Genomic DNA, 16,001 nt, shown 5'->3' with positions numbered 1-16,001 from the left:
GGCCAATGAATGGCAGATGGAGTTTAATTTAGATAAATGTGAGGTGATGCATTTTGGTAGATCAAATCGGGCCAGGACCTACTCCGTTAATGGTAGGGCGTTGGGGAGAGTTATAGAACAAAGAGATCTAGGAGTACAGATTCATAGCTCCTTGAAAGTGGAGTCACAGGTGGATAGGGTGGTGAAGAAGGCATTCAGCATGCTTGGTTTCATTGGTCAGAACATTGAATACAGGAGTTGGGATGTCTTGTTGAAGTTGTACAAGACATTAGTTAGGCCACACTTGTAATACTGTGTACAGTTCTGGTCACCCTACTATAGAAAGGATATTATTAAACTAGAAAGAGTGCAGAAAAGATTTACTAGGATGCTACCGGGACTTGATGGTTTGACTTATAGGGAGAGGTTGGATAGGCTGAGACTTTTTTCCCTGGAGAGTAGGAGGTTTAGGGGTGATCTTATAGAAGTCTATAAAATAATGAGGGGCATAGATAAGGTAGATAGTCAAAATCTTTTCCCAAAGGTAGGGGAGTCTATAACAAGGGGGCATAGATTTAAGGTGAGAGGGGAGAGATACAAAAGGGTCCAGAGGGGCAATTTTTTCACTCAAAGGGTGGTGAGTGTCTGGAACGAGCTGCCAGAGGCAGTAGTAGAGGCGGGTACAATTTTGTCTTTTAAAAAGCATTTGGACAGTTACATGGGTAAGATGGGTATAGAGGGATATGGGCCAAGTGCAGGCAATTGGGACTAGCTTAGTGGTATAAACTGGGCGACATGGACATGTTGGGCCGAAGGGCCTGTTTCCATGTTGTAAACTTCTATGATTCTACAGAAGGGCAGCATCCTGATGCACTTCTCTTCGGACAGATCCAAGAAAGTGACTGTTGGCCTGTTCACCCTGTGCGCTGGGCATGGCCTCTCTACGAGCACCCCCTCAGCTGCTGTCTTCTAATAGGCCCAGCTACTGCTGCTCCTCTTCCTCCATCCAAATAAAACTAGTGGTTAGAGCACCTATGATAAGCAGGTCAAGCTTACTGAGGGCAATAAGGCAAGAAAAGTGAGAAAGTAGCGATCTGGAAGCTAGAAACTCTCCTGACAATCCAAATTGCACAAAGATCCTGTGATTCAGTTACCTGCAGCTGAGAGCTCCTTTAAATGCTGCTTCAGTGGCTCTGAGACACCAATCCGTCAAGGTTCTACTGACGGATTAAGCATTGGGTTGGATTTCAGTGATTTGGAGTTTAAATGGTGTTGGGGTCCTATAGACATCATAGGACCGTGATTTACATGTATTCATGAGGTCCCCGCCTACCTCTGGCGGGCGTCTCAGGACTCAAAACCGCACGGTTAAAATGGCGACGGGTGGGAGCACAGCGGTAAGTATTCTACCACTATTTTAAGCACCCGCCCGCCACGTTCCTGTTACATGGACAGAGTTTAAATAGGGTCTATATTATTATTCAACGTATTTATAATTATCCATATAATGAAAAGGCTTGTGTCTGTAATACTGTAGCAAGCCTGTAATATTGTTGACTGGTCCATTTTAATCACAAGATATCACAAATCAATCAAATCCCCCAAAAAACACGCAAGCAGCCACAGTGAATTTTACGCCTACTTCAGTTTATTCAATAAAAAAGTAAAAACATCTTGCTGAAGAAAAATTATCACAAAATAATAGCATTTTACAGCACAGAAGGAGGCCATTCAATTCACTGCATTTATGGCAGCTCTCTGAAAGAGCTATCCACTTAATTCCATTCACATGACCTTTTCCCATACCCTTTTTAAATAAAAATTTCAAATATTTATCCACTTTCCTGTTGAAAGCTATTATCATGGATTCTGCTTCCACCACTCTTTGGTGCATTACATGCCCTGAAAACCCTCTGCATAAAAAAACTTCGATGTGGAGATGCCAGTGATGGACTGGGGTTGACAAATGTAAGGAATCTTACAACACCAGGTTATAGTCCAACTGTTTTATTTGAAAATCACAAGCTTTCGGAGGCTTTCTCCTTCGTCAGATGAGCGAGTGTGGGATTCCATGGAAGGTTACCGCATTTATAATCAGAGAACAAGACCTGGTGATTACAGATAATCTTTCCAACTGCCCGTTGTCAAGGCAATCAAAGTGTTCAGACAGAGTGATGTTACCTACAGGACCACCGAATACACAAACGGCCAGAACACAAAACAGAGAGAGAGAGAGAGAGAGGGAGAGAAACATCCGAAAGGAAGAGAAAGACAGAGAATGACCCATTGTGTTAAAAACAGATAACTTTTTTTTTGCTGGTGGGGTTACGTGTAGCGTGACATGAACCCAAGATCCCGGTTGAGGCCGTCCTCATGGGTCCGGAACTTGGCTATCAATTTCTGTTCGACGATTTTGCGTTGTCGTGTGTCTCAAAGGCCGCCTTGGAGAACGCTTACCCAAAGATCGGTGGCTGAATGTCAAGGAAAAAAAAGTTATCTGTTTTTAACACAACGGGTCATTCTCTGTCTTTCTCTTCCTTTCGGATGTTTCTCTCCCTCTCTCTCTCTGTTTTGTGTTCTGGCCGTTTGTGTATTCGGTGGTCCTGTAGGTAACATCACTCTGTCTGAACACTTTGATTGCCTTGACAACGGGCAGTTGGAAAGATTATCTGTAATCACCAGGTATTGTTCTCTGATTATAAATGCGGTAACCTTCCATGGAATCCCACACTCGCTCACCTGACGAAGGAGAAAGCCTCCGAAAGTTTGTGATTTTCAAATAAAACAGTTGGACTATAACCTGGTGTTGTAAGATTCCTTACATAAAAAAACTCCCCCTAACCTCTCTTCATTCTTTTGGTGCTGACCTTAAATTTATGCCTTCTAGGTCCCAACTCACTGACCTAACGTGAGGAGTGCATCTCAGCTCCAGCTCAATTCTAACTTTAGTTCATGTATTTTTGAACTGCTTGGTTAAGGAAAATAAATGGAAAGTAGAGCAGGTAACTTAATGTGCCAGAAGCATAAACATGCACCAAATTAAGTCATAACATAATTGTGGCGTTTAGAGGAGAAATTCTGAATTAAATTATCACAAGAGAGACAGGGAATTAGCTCAAAGAAGAAGAAAAGGAAGAAGAAGAAAGGCTCGGAACCAGACAGTTTAAGCTTGGAGAGAGAAATAAGTCCACTTCTGATCAGGGGTCTGAACATTGCTCACCAGTAGAGACAGAAATTTAGGTTCCCAGGAAATAAATTGTGAGATAAACACTAGCTTTTAAACATTTCATAAGGAATCATTAGATCAAAGTGGGGTAAACTGTAGTGCATAACCACCCAATTCTAGTTACAGCCATGGTCAAACACTTTAAAAGACTTTTGAGGTTAATGGTTTTAATACCGTGAAAATACACTAGTTGACAAATTGGATGTGATATTTTGAAGTGTCAAATCTGAGTTCAGCTGTGTCTAAAACATGTCTAAATTTTAAAATAAACTTGGTGGATGGCAGCTTGTGAGAAATGTGATCAGAAAGATTTTTGCCCTTACCTGTGCAGCACCTGTAATCATGTTTGGAATGAAGTCTTTGTGACCTGGTGCATCCATTAATGTGATCACTTTGGTCTTAGTTTCAAATTTTGTCATTCCTACATCCATTGTTACGCCTCTGAAAATATCAGAATAAACATTTTTATCTTTTGTCTGAACACAATGACTCCATGCTCTACAATGCACCACTTGAGGTATCAGTTTTATTTAGTCCTTTTATGCGAGACATATGGAGAGAATGGAACTCCATGGGCTCAATTTTAAAACCAAGCCGGGAAGGGGGTGGGGGGGGGGAGGGGGTCAAATTGAGGTAAGGACGTCTTTTTTTTAATGTCAGTTTCCCGTCCAACTCACCGGCCTGATTGACAGGCTGGCCTCAGTCAGATGGGAGACCAGCCAGGGAGAGGACGTGTTCAGGTAAGTCTGTAGGTAAGTCTTTGTTTGTATGGATTGGCGGGGGTGGGTGGAGGCACAGGTGGGCACGTGTTGTCATAGGTTGGCACGGGGGTCGTGAGTCATGGGGGATGGGATCGAGGGGTCAGTCACAGGGTGGGGTGTCGGGATTGGGGGTCATTGCGGGGTCCACAATCGTTGAGGGGGAGGGGTGAGTCTACGATCGGTGGGGGGGTCGGTGCAGGTAGGATTGTTGGGCCTGGGGAACGCACTCCTGCTCCTCCGGGCCCACAAGCTGTGCCTTTCTAGGCACCCACCTGTTAGTCTCAGGCCATATCGCCTCCATTCATGAGGTGTAAAACAGAAGGCCCGGGAATCCCGGCCCCCTGGGGTTGAAATCGGGAAGCCCAGAAAAATGGAGGCCCGACGCCTCCTTGAAAGGTTTTACGGCCAGACCCGCCTCCTGGGAGCAGGTTGGTTGCCCGCCCCTCTTCCCATCCCGGTGAAAACTAGAAATGGGCGGGTTGGAGGCGGGTCTGAAGTGGTGGCAATTTTCAATGCCCCCCCACAGCCCCCAACCCCATCCGTTTTTCACTTTGAAAGTTGAGCCCCATATGTCCATCCAAGATCAACATCAAGTACTCGCAGGTGCCCCTACTCTGGTCTCAATCCCAACCTCAGATTACAACCCACTACTGCACCAGTTTTTATTTCTCATACTAGTCATACTGTGGCCTCTCTGAATGAGATTGCGAATTTAGTACCAATTAGCAGCAGTTTTGTGTTGTGGGTTCATGCCCCTAGGAACTGGACTGAGACTGCAGAAACTCATTTGGCATTGGATCCTTACATTTCGCAGACAGTGGAGATTTTCATTTAGTCAAGCTGAACTAGACGTGAAGACTAATGTCTAATCCACTGCCCATCCAATCCTATTATTATTTTTGAAGTTTTTTGTTCCAGAAAATGAATAGTTTTTGAAAGGTTTAATTGTGATTTTTGTTTGCTGACAATATTGAAACTCTAATAAAGAGCACACATTTAAATTTTTCCCCAATATTTATAAACCCCATCCCTCTGTTGTTTTAGTGTGGATGGGTGGCTTGCTTCCAGACTTTTCCCAATGCCTGAGAAACATCATAACTTGGGCTGGTTTACATCCCCTCCTATAGGGAGACACTATAGTGTCTAGCTGAACCTGCTCCCATAACATGGCTGGAAATGGGAACTGAACAGAGCAGGGGATAGAGTCTGCATTCCCCATTCTGTAACATTGCTCAGTGCCAAAACATTGTCCTGGTTCAGTTTGACTTTTATTTTGTTATAACTGTTTCAGGAGTACCAATGAACAGAACCTGGAAGAAATTAGGTTTAACAACATTTACAAAGTTACACAGACTCCAACGAGGAGAACCAGGAATTGACTCTCTGATTAGAATGGTGATCACAAGATACTGTGTTTAAATATATTAATAAAACCATCAGAAATTCTGAAAATATGAAGTCACAATACATTATTTTTTTTTAAAAATTAACTAATTGCAGTCAAAAACACACAGATAAATTACAGACTCAAGGATCAGAGAAGTGACGGAATGTTAGAATATTTAAGCGGAAGACTGAAAGTATTGTACAAACTCATTTGTAGAACCCAACTGGGCAATGGTTTATCTTAAACTGCACTAAAGCAATATTTTAATACCATTAAATTATTAAAAAAAGAATTTTCTCCCTTTTGTGAAACTATAACTACTTTGTAATTCCAGTGGGCAACAGGCTCCATTTTACTATTTGCTGAAGTCATTTATTGGAGATTATTGTCTACTGACATGAAATAGCAGGCAATGACAAAATGACATAATAATTGTTCAAGCAAACACACTTATGGGCTAAAATTGCACTGTGACATTAGCATACTAACATATTAACACATTCCAATAAACAGGTTAGTGCTTTTGTTAAAATAGCAGAGGAATTTTGTATGAATGTGTTAATGCATTTGCACCTTAATATCACAAAGCACAATATTACCCCATTAGTGTTAATAGGAAGGTCCATTTTCAGTCTGGGCTGATTTAATTGATCTGGGCTCATGGTAACGGCACTACAACTGACTTCAGCTCCTTGGATTAGGGAAGGGAAAAATTGGCCAGGGTTCCCTTTCCTGATTACAATCGAACAACTTCCTTTGGAAGTCTCCCCTGGGGTCCTCGGGTGAGGATAAAGCTTAGCTAAGATACCCCCACAGTCTCACGCATGAATAATGGATTCTTGGGCAAGGTACCAGGGGGCGACCACTGCCTGTGGAACCATACCCCCGCAAAGACTCAATCGCTTGGAATTTCCATGGGGGCTCTCCCGATCTCGAGCCGTAACTTTGGTGGAGGATCAGCAGCGTTTATGCCATTTCTCCAAGGTTTTCGCCAATATTCTGTCAAAGTTACAGAAGGGGATCAGAGAACCCCGGGGGAGAAACCTGGCATGGAATTTTTTTTCAAATCTCCCAAATTCTGATATTATGTGGCCCGTTTAGCGACAGTACATGGTATCACACAATGGCTACAAAAAATTTACAAGCATATTTTGTAACGCACACATAATTATATATTTTCACACAGATTGGAAAATCATTTACCTTTCTCTTTCTTCGCCTGTCTCATCCAGAACCCAAGCAAAGGCAAATGAGGCTTTTCCTGCTTTTTTTGATTCTTGTTCATATTTGTGCATAATACGTTTGTTTACATTTCCCAGAAGGTAAAGTACGTGGCCCATTAAAGTACTTTTGCCAGCATCTACATGACCTAGAGAGTCACAAACATTAGAACAAATATGCTTGTATTAATAAGCCACATTCTGCTTATTTAATAAATCAAATATTTGGTACTTGTGAAAGGGACACAATATACTAGACCCACTCTACTCACATTTTGTTAAATAACTAAAAATGAAATTTGCAGCAATTTGGAAGTGTAGAATTTGGAAGGTAAGAATCAGCGCATTTCTTGTTCCAAAGACTTTTTTCCTCTCATCTAGCCTCACACTAGTTGTCATGCACTCATCATTGCCCCACCTGAGATCTGCTAATGCACCATAAATCAGGGATCAAACCTGCATTCTTCCTTGTCTGTATGGCTTAAACTACACCTTGCGGTGTATTTGCTAATATTCCTCTGTATTCAGTCACTAGCAATCCCAATTATTGAGGAAGGCCAACCTGTCATTTTTTTTTACAATAAGATTCAGTCACTCACGGAGGGGTGAAACATAGGGAATTCTACCTATCCTATTGTAGAGTACATTAGAAATGTTATACAATATAAATCATTTCAGTATCAAATTAGTTTACTTAAAACAAAAGCAAAATACTGCGGATGCTGGAAATCTGAAATAAAAACAGAAAATGCTGGAAATACTCAGCAGGTCAGGCAGCATCTGTGGAGAAAGAAACAAGAGTTAACAATTCAGGTCAATGACCTTTCATCAGAACTGGAAGAAGTTAAAGGTTTAACAGTTTTTAAGCAAGTACAAAGCCAGGAAAGGGGGGTGGGGAGGAAAGAACAAAAGGGAAGGTCTGTGATAGGGTGGAGGGCAGCAGTGATTAAATGACAAAAGGGATGATGATGCAGGGCAAGGAGAGTGGTAATGGGACAAGTAATGAAACAAAAGATGGGTCTAAAGGAGCTGGAAATGGCAACAGGAGAAGCATTACCAGCACCTGCTGACCGAAAAAATGGGAGCAGTGATTATGATCTTAAGTTATTGAAATCAATGTTGAGTCCGGAAGGTTGTAAAGTGCCTAATCAAAAGATGAGGTGCTGTTCCTCGAACTTCCGTTGAGTTTCATTGGAGCAGTGTAGGAGGCCGAGGACAGAGAGGTCAAAGTGGGACAGAGAATTAAAATGGCAAGCGACCGGAAGCTCAGGGTCACACTTGCGGACTGAACTGAGGTGTTCAGCAAAGCGATCACCCAATCTGCGTTTGGTCTCCCCAGTGTAAAAGACCGCATCATGATCATGACTACTTTTCTTGGACAGCAGATGCTAGTAACGGTTCTGCTGCTGCCATTTACACTTCCTCGAGACCAGTCTTTTATTTCTTTACTTTATTATCCATTACCAACCTCCTTGCGTTGTACCATCATCCCTTTTGTCATTTAAATCACTCCTGTCCTCCACCTATCACAGACCTTCCCTTTTGTTCTTTCCTTCCTTCCTTCCCCTCCCCCCCCCCTTTCCCTGGCTCTGTATTTGCTTAAAAACTGTTAAATCTTTAACTTCTTCCAGTTCTGACAAAAGGTCATTGAACTGAAACATTGGGCTCAATTTTGAAATGATGGTGGGTTGGCAGCAGTGGGGGGGGGGGGTGTGAAGGTGCGCGTGGCAAACCCGGATAAAGAACGACTTACTTACCTTTTCCAACTCAATCGCGATGTAATTGATGGTGATTAAAGTTGTTTCTGGGTTTCGCGCCCGGCAGCCAGCCTGGTTGAGGTGGGGGGTGGGGGGGAAAGAGAGAAGGGAAGATCGGCGGGGAGATCGAAGGGAGACATCAGGGGGGGGGGGGGGGGGGGAAGGACATCGGAGAGGGGGACATCGGAGAGGGGGACATCGGAGAGGGGGACATCGGAGAGGGGGACATCGGAGAGGGGGACATCGGAGAGGGGGACATCGGAGAGGGGGACATCGGGGGCTAAGTGGGACATTGGTGCAGGGTGAAAAGGTAGGTTTCATTTTTTATGCAATGGTTTTTTATTTAATTTATTTTTGCCTGATCTGACCCTTCATGCCTGGTTTGAATCGTGGGGGGGGGGGGGGGGGGGTGAGTGGGAAGAGGGGAAGATCGGGGGGGGGGGGGTGGGGGAGGGAGAGTGAGGGGAAGATCCGGGGCAGGAGCGACATTGGAGGGAGACATCAGCGGGGGGGCGGGGGGGAAGACATCAGAGAGGGGGACATTGGAGAGGGAGATGTCGGGGGCTGAGAGGTTTCACCAAACGTGAATTGGAAGCCATGGGAAAGCCGCCCAGGTAAGTTTAAAATAGTTTTAACCATCTACTACGTCAGAAATAACGTACCTTAAGTACCTCAATGAGGTACATTTGGATCTATAACTATCATCCCACCGGATTTAATTGCCAGCGGGGCTTCCGCGTTCATGAAGTGGGCGCGCACACACAGGTGTGTCTGTGGCAACCCCGGAAATGGCGGGTTGGAGCCAGCTTCCAAACCCGTTCGGGATTTTCGCCATTTTAGCAGCCCCCCATCCCCAACGCACCTGCAATTTGATTTTAAAATTCAGCTCGTTTACTCTGCTTCTCTCTCCACAAATGCTGCCTGACCTGCTGAGTATTTCCAGCATTTTCTGTTTTTATTTTTGGTTTACTTAAAAGTAATTTCCTTCAAAATTAGTAAATACAAATTTGTGCTCCAATAACAATAGATTAAACTAGTGAGGATTACATGATTACTAGAAACACTACTATGATGTGTTGTACTCTGGGATTTTTTTCTTAATTGTAAAATGTAAAAGGAAGAGGATTCAAAAATAGTACCTGAAACCATAAGTTTCATTTGAATCAGAGTTTCCATTACTAGCAAAAGCAAACTACTATTTAAGTAATCAGCAGATGTAACTTTCTGCAGACACACATCTGACAAATCGATTGAACAACAGAAGCATTTTCCAAAACTTTGTATACACTGAACATTTCAGCTGTGGAAAATTGATTTTCATTTTCTTACTCCTTTCCTATGCAAGTGTTTACTTACAACAAATCTAACAGCCTTTTTGCATAAATATTCTTATTAATTCTATGACAGCTGGCAATGAAACAAAGGAGTATTGGGTTGAGACAGAATCCATATCTTATTGCTGTGGCTAGAATCTGTGGAGTATGAGGAAAACCAGGTCCACAGGCTATGTGGCAAGATTTGGCTACCATGACTCTAGCTTGCTTTCACTTGTTAATAGTGGTTAATTGCATTAGTGTTGATCTGAGCTAAGTACTTCCTGATACCTATCTACATAGGTGTCAGTATTTCCAATCAGGCTGTTTGGCAGCTTGACACCTTGGTTAGCTGAAGGCAGACAGTTAATAAAAACAGAAAATGCTGGAGCAGCTAAGCAAGTCAGGCAGCATCTGTGGAGAAACTTTTCAGGTTGAAGACCTTTTCTCAGAACTGGAAGATGTTAAAGAGTTAAAGATTATAAGCAAGTATAGAGCAAGGGAATGGGGGAGGGGGGGGGGGAGGGGGGGGGAGGGGAGGGGGAAGGAGGAACAAAACAAAAGGTCTCTGATAGAGTGGAGGACAGGAGTGATTAAATGACAAAAGGGATGATGGTGATAATGGGACAGGTTAAAAAATAAAAGATATGTCAGGCGTAGCTGTAAATGGCAGCAGCAGAACCATTACCAGCATTTGCTGTCCGAAAAAATGGGAGCAGTGGTTATGATCTGATGTTATTGAAATCAATGTTGAGTCCTGAAGGTTGTAAAGTGCCTAAACGAAAGATTGGTGCTGTTCCTCGAGCTTACATTGGGTTTCATTGGAACAATGTAAGAGGCCGAGGACAGAGAGGTCAGAGTGGGAGTGGTTCAGGGAATTAAAATGGCAAGCGACCGGCAGGTCAGGGTCACGCTTGCGGACAGAGCGGAGGTGTTCAGCAAAGCGATCACCAAATCCGCCTTTGGTCTCCCCAATGTAGAGCAGACTGCAGTGTGAGCAGCGAAAACGGTATACTAAATTGAAAGAAGTACAAGTAAACCACTGTTTCACCTGGAAGGAGTTTGGGGCCCTGGACGGTGGGAAGGGAGGAGGTGAAGGGGCAGGTGTTGCATCTCCTGCGCTCACTCGGGAAGGTGCTGTGGGGGGGGGGGGGGGGGGGGGGGAAGAGTGGGTGTTGGGGATGATGGAAGGGTGTCGTGGAGGGAGTGGTCCCTTCGGAATGCTGAAAGGGGAGGGGAGGGGAAGGGAAGATGTGTTTGGTGGTGGGATTGCGCTGAAGGTGGCAGAAATAGCGGAGGATGATGCGTTGAATGTGGAGGTTGGTGGGGTGGAAGGTGAGGACAAGGGGGACCCTATCACAGTTTTGGGAGGGAAGGGAAGGGGTGAGGGACGAAGTGCAGGGAATAGGAGGACATGGTCGAGGGCCCTGTCATCTACAGTGGAGGGGAATCCTCGGTTGAGGAAAACGGAAGACATATTGGAAGCACTGGTGTGGAAGGTGGCATCGTCAGAACAGATGCGACGAAGACAGAGAAACTGGGAGATGGGAATAGAGTGCTTACAGGAAGTGGGGTGGAAGGACGTGTAATCAAGGTAGCGGTGGGAGTCAGTGGGCTTATAATAGATATTGGTTGACAGTCTATCCCCAGAAATGGAAATAGAGAAGTCGAGGAAGGGAAGGGACGAGTCGGAGATGGACTTTGTGAAGGCGAGAAAAGGATGGAAATAGGAAGAAAAGTTGATGAAATTTTCCAGTTCGAGGCGAGATACAGTCATCAATGTACAGGAAGAAAAGGTGAAGGAGGGGACCTGAGTAGGATTGGAACAAGGAATGTTCCACATATCCCATAAAAAGGCAGGCATAGCTGGGATCCATACGGGTTCCCATAGCGACACCTTTTATTTGGAGGAAGTGAGGGGAGTCAAAGGAGAAGTTGTTCAAAGTAAGAACAAGTTCAGCCAGGTGGAGGAGGGTGGTGGGTGGATGGGGACTGGTTGGACCTCCATTCAAGGAAGCGAAGGGCCAGCAGGCCGACCTGGGTGGGGTGGAGAACGGAGATGTAGAGGGACTGGACATCCACGGTGAAAAGGAGATAGTTGGGGCCAGGGAACTGGAAACTGTTAAAGTGGCGGAGAGCATCAGAAGAGAGGCGGATGTAGATTGGAAGAGACTGGACAAGGGGAGAAAAAATAGAGTCGAGATAGGAGGAGATAAGGTCCATGGGGCAAGGACAGGCTGAAACAATGGGTCTCCCAGGGCAGTCCTGTTTGTGGATCTTGGGAAGGAGGTAGAAGTGGGCTATGTGGGGTTTGGGGGACAATGAGGTTGGAGGCCTTGGGGGAAAGATTTCCAGAGGAGATGAGGTCAGTGACGGTCTGGGAAACTATGGCTTGATGTTCGGCGGTGGGACATTGGTCCAGGGGGAGGTAGGAGGAGGTGTCGGAGAGTTGACTCTCAGCCTCCGCAGGGTAAAGATTTGTTTGCCACACAACAATAGCGCCGCCTTTGTCAGCAGGTTTAATGACAATGTCAGGGTTGGACCTGAGAGAAGGGATTGCTGCAAGTTCAGAGGGAGGTAGGTTAGAGTGAGTGAGGGGAGTTGAGAAATTGAGACGGCCGATGTCACGCTGGCAGTTTGCAATGAAAAGATCAAGAGGGTAAGGGGCCAGAGGGAGGGGTCCGGGTGGAATGAGAATTCTGAAGATGGGAGAAAGGGTCCATTGTTCAGGGGGAAGACTCCTGGCCAAAGAAGTGGGTGTGGAGGGGAAGGAAGAAGAGCTCAGCATCGCATCGAGCTCGAAATTCATTGAGGTGGGGGCGTAAGGGGATGAAGCTAAGGCCTTTGCTGAGGACTGATCGTTCGGGGTCAGAGAGGATAGTGAAAACACGACAAAGGGTGAGTTTGGAGGGAGGGATGGAGTCAGAGGAAAGTGAAGGGGAAGAAGGATCAGAAGGGGTGTTGGTATCTAAAAGTTGTTCAAACTTGCGGTCCCTGACACCTGAAAGGAAGAAAAAGTCTTTTCTTAAAGCACCGGATGAGGCAAAGGATGGAATGGAGTCAGTCGCTGAAGAGAGAGATTGAGAGCATGCGTGTGGCTGGGGGGGGGGGTAGTTGAGCGTGGATCTCAGGAAGCGGCAAGAGCAGTGATTCGAGGAACGCTGAATATCACGGAGAAATCTGTAATCACAGGTGGATCTGAAACTTGAAGGGTGGAATTTAAGTTGGAAATCATGTGGAATAAGTCAGAGCTGGAGACAGTTGCTGAGGAAAGAGATGTGGCTGTGAAAGCGAGTTTTAGAAGAAACCTGATCAAACATGAGAAGGGAAACAGAAAGCAATGAAGGTGAACGAGGTAAAAGAGACAGTTAGATGTCTGAACCATACTGTGAGTGACAGCTGTATTTGTTTGTATAAACAATGTTTTGATTCCCTTTGTCTTGGGAATAGATGGAAGACTTGAACTTAAGCAAACCCGTTATCCTAATGGGAAATCCCACATGTAACTAACAGTTCCTGACAGGGTAGAAAAATTACTTGGGGACTTCTCTCTCAGTTCACTGGTTATTTTTATACCGTTGGATGATGAGATATGTAGAGATGCCACATTGAGATTTCAGGGCCTACACCAATCCCCAAGGTACCGCAGTAGAGGTAGCCAAGTGTCGCATTTATTTATCAGTTTGTATCCGAGGGGGGAGCGTGAATTAAATGTTCTGTAAAATACTGTAACCTGATCTACTGTGTTATTGCTTATCTATTATTTTAATAAACCTGTTCTTTGTTTATAGCCATGCTCAAACAGTATTTATTCTACTTTGCTTTCTGAAGCCAAGGAAAACACATGTGGGTTCCTGACATATCCACTAAGCTAAATACAGTAACAAGGGTTTCTGTTCGACTCATTACATTAGAAAATACCGGGCGTATAAAAGGTACACTCTGGTGTGTAGGGAGTGGTCTTTGGTGCTGAGCATGAGGAAAATATGAGTAAAAAAAACCCAAAAATGTAACACGTCAGCAAAGATAAAAAATTTAAAAGCAGCTTTATTAAAATATGCATATATGCTCTGTGTAAAAAAACTAAAAATTGTGAGTAACCATATTTGTTATGGATAGGGCAATCTGTATGGGTTCATAGTTCTACTATCATAGAGAAACTTTACTGGCCTACACGTATTATTTTAACAATCACTGTTATTGTACTGATCAATGTCATGGTTCATTTTCCAAAATAGTTTTTTTATTATTATTAATTTGCTTCCCTATTTAGGTGCTGTCGCAGGACACATGATCCTTTTGCCAAAAGGACTGACAAGTAACTTTGTCCATCTGCTGCTGTTGACCTGTAAGTGGTTATTAGGAGACATACTGAATAACACACAGTGATACTCCTCTCCTGCCATGTTAAGAAGCACCCAGCCTTCACTTGAGACCTTCCCAAGCCCAGAACTTTGCAGAGCTTTGAATGGCATATAGGCACACCTGCATCCTACTGGTCTGTGGTGCATCAAGTTGGAAAACCATTGTGCTCTCCTGCTGGACCATCTGCAATAACAGTTCTAATAAGAAAACGATAACTGTATACACTTTTAACTGCAAGACCAATTATCCCTTACCAATAACAACAAGGTTGAGCAGCTGTTTTCCCCCTTGTCTCTTTTCAAGTTCAGCTTTCACATCAATCTGCTGTCTTGCTTTGGCAGAACCTTTACTTGGAGTCTGAACCACTGTTGGTTCTTCAGTTAAAGGGGCAACATGAGCTGTAGAATTTGGTTTGGGTAAAGCCTCCAGCACCGCAGATGGTAAAGCCTCTTCAGGCACTACTTCCTTTCGCAGGTAGTCATTCTCGTCCACATTTGCACTATAGCCCATGAAGTAAACATCATTAGTGCAGCACACTTCCAATCACATTCGTACTTCTAATGTAATAACACATTCATGCCTACTGTATATAAAAACGTACACCAATGTTGGAACTATCCTACGATTGTAAACAACATTTTAATTAACCAGAGATGGCAAAAATTGAACTCAGTAAAATCTACAAGACTCTCAAGTGAACAATTGATTAGGTAGGATAGAAAAACAATAGGGCTGATTTTATGAATGTGCACTAGCGGTACGTGCCTTACCCATGGGACATGTATATTGTGAAAAAGCAAGTGTACTGCCCACAATTTTCCATCCATTTTTAAGTTAATTGATTTCAGGTGGGCAATGTTGGAGAGTGGGGTGGGGAGATGGGAAAAGAGAAGAAAATGGCCTGATCATTCTCCAGAAAACCTTAGACTTGGCTGTGATCCTTCACCATTGCCTACAGTCATTGTTTAGTTCTATCCTTCTGGACCACATCCAGAGGTTTCCACACCGTGTGTCACTACTGTGAACAGTGGGGTGTAAAGGGAGAAAATCAGAGAGAAAAAACACAAATATGCCATTCCTTTCGAATAAACATCACATTTGTAGAGCAAGGCTAGATCTAACAAAGCACAAAATCCAGGTTGACACTCCAGTGCAGTACTGAGGGAGTACTGCACTGTTGGAAGTGCTGTCTTTCGGATGAGACGTTAAACCAAGGTCCCATCTGCCCTCTCAGATGGATGTAAAAGATCCCATGGCACTATTTCGAAGAGGAGCAGGGAAATTCTCCCCGGTGTCCTGGCCAATATTTACCCCTCAACCAACACCTAAAAATAGATTATCTGATCATTATCACATTGCTGTTTGTGGGATTTTGCAGTGCACAAATTGCCGCATTTCCTACATTACAACACTTCAAAAGTACTTCATTGGCTGTAAAGTGCTTTGAGACGTTCTGAGGTGGAGAAAGGCGCTATATGAACGCAAGTCTTTCTTTCTTCGATAACACAAACGTACCCAAACCACTGGTGCACCATAAGTCTTCCACTTTCATTAAAGAATGTCTTCATTTGTTCTGCAAATACGAGCTTTCCTACATTTACTGCTATTTAAAAATCATTAAATAGGGACTAAATGAAGATGGATAAATAGTTTGGGTGTTATGCTCTTCCTGCAGTTACAAAAGGACAAGGAACAATCAAGCATAAAAATGCTTAACTGGAGGAGGGCTAATTTCAGTGAGTTCAAAAGGAATTTTGCTCAGGTGGATTGGAATCAAAAATTGGTAGGCAAAACAGTAATTGAATAATGGGAGGCCTTCAAGGAGGAGGTGGTTCGGGTACAGAGTAGCCACATTCACAAGAGGGGGAAAGGAAGGGCATCCAAAGCTAGAGCTCCCTGGATGACTAAAGATATAGAGAGTAAAATGAAACAGAAAAAGGAGGCTTACGACAAATGTATGGTTCATAACACAGTAAAGCATCAAGCTGAACAC

General features: G+C 43.9%; 1 protein-coding gene across 2 annotated transcripts in view; it reads right to left on the bottom strand.

Moving 5' to 3' along the window:
• Positions 1-16,001, bottom strand: part of hbs1l (HBS1-like translational GTPase) — a 178,321-nt gene that overhangs the window by 41,352 nt on the left and 120,968 nt on the right. For both annotated transcript variants that reach the window (XM_067984845.1, XM_067984848.1), the window contains exons 6-8: positions 14,263-14,507; positions 6,557-6,722; positions 3,529-3,646 (exon numbers count right to left, since the gene is read on the bottom strand). In XM_067984845.1, coding sequence (XP_067840946.1) covers positions 3,529-3,646; positions 6,557-6,722; positions 14,263-14,507 — 529 coding nt within the window. The remainder of the gene's footprint in view (positions 1-3,528; positions 3,647-6,556; positions 6,723-14,262; positions 14,508-16,001) is intronic.

This window comes from Heptranchias perlo, chromosome 5 (genome assembly GCF_035084215.1).
Source record: "Heptranchias perlo isolate sHepPer1 chromosome 5, sHepPer1.hap1, whole genome shotgun sequence".
Taxonomy (NCBI): domain Eukaryota; kingdom Metazoa; phylum Chordata; class Chondrichthyes; order Hexanchiformes; family Hexanchidae; genus Heptranchias; species Heptranchias perlo.
This window is presented reverse-complemented; position numbering and strand designations above follow the sequence as displayed.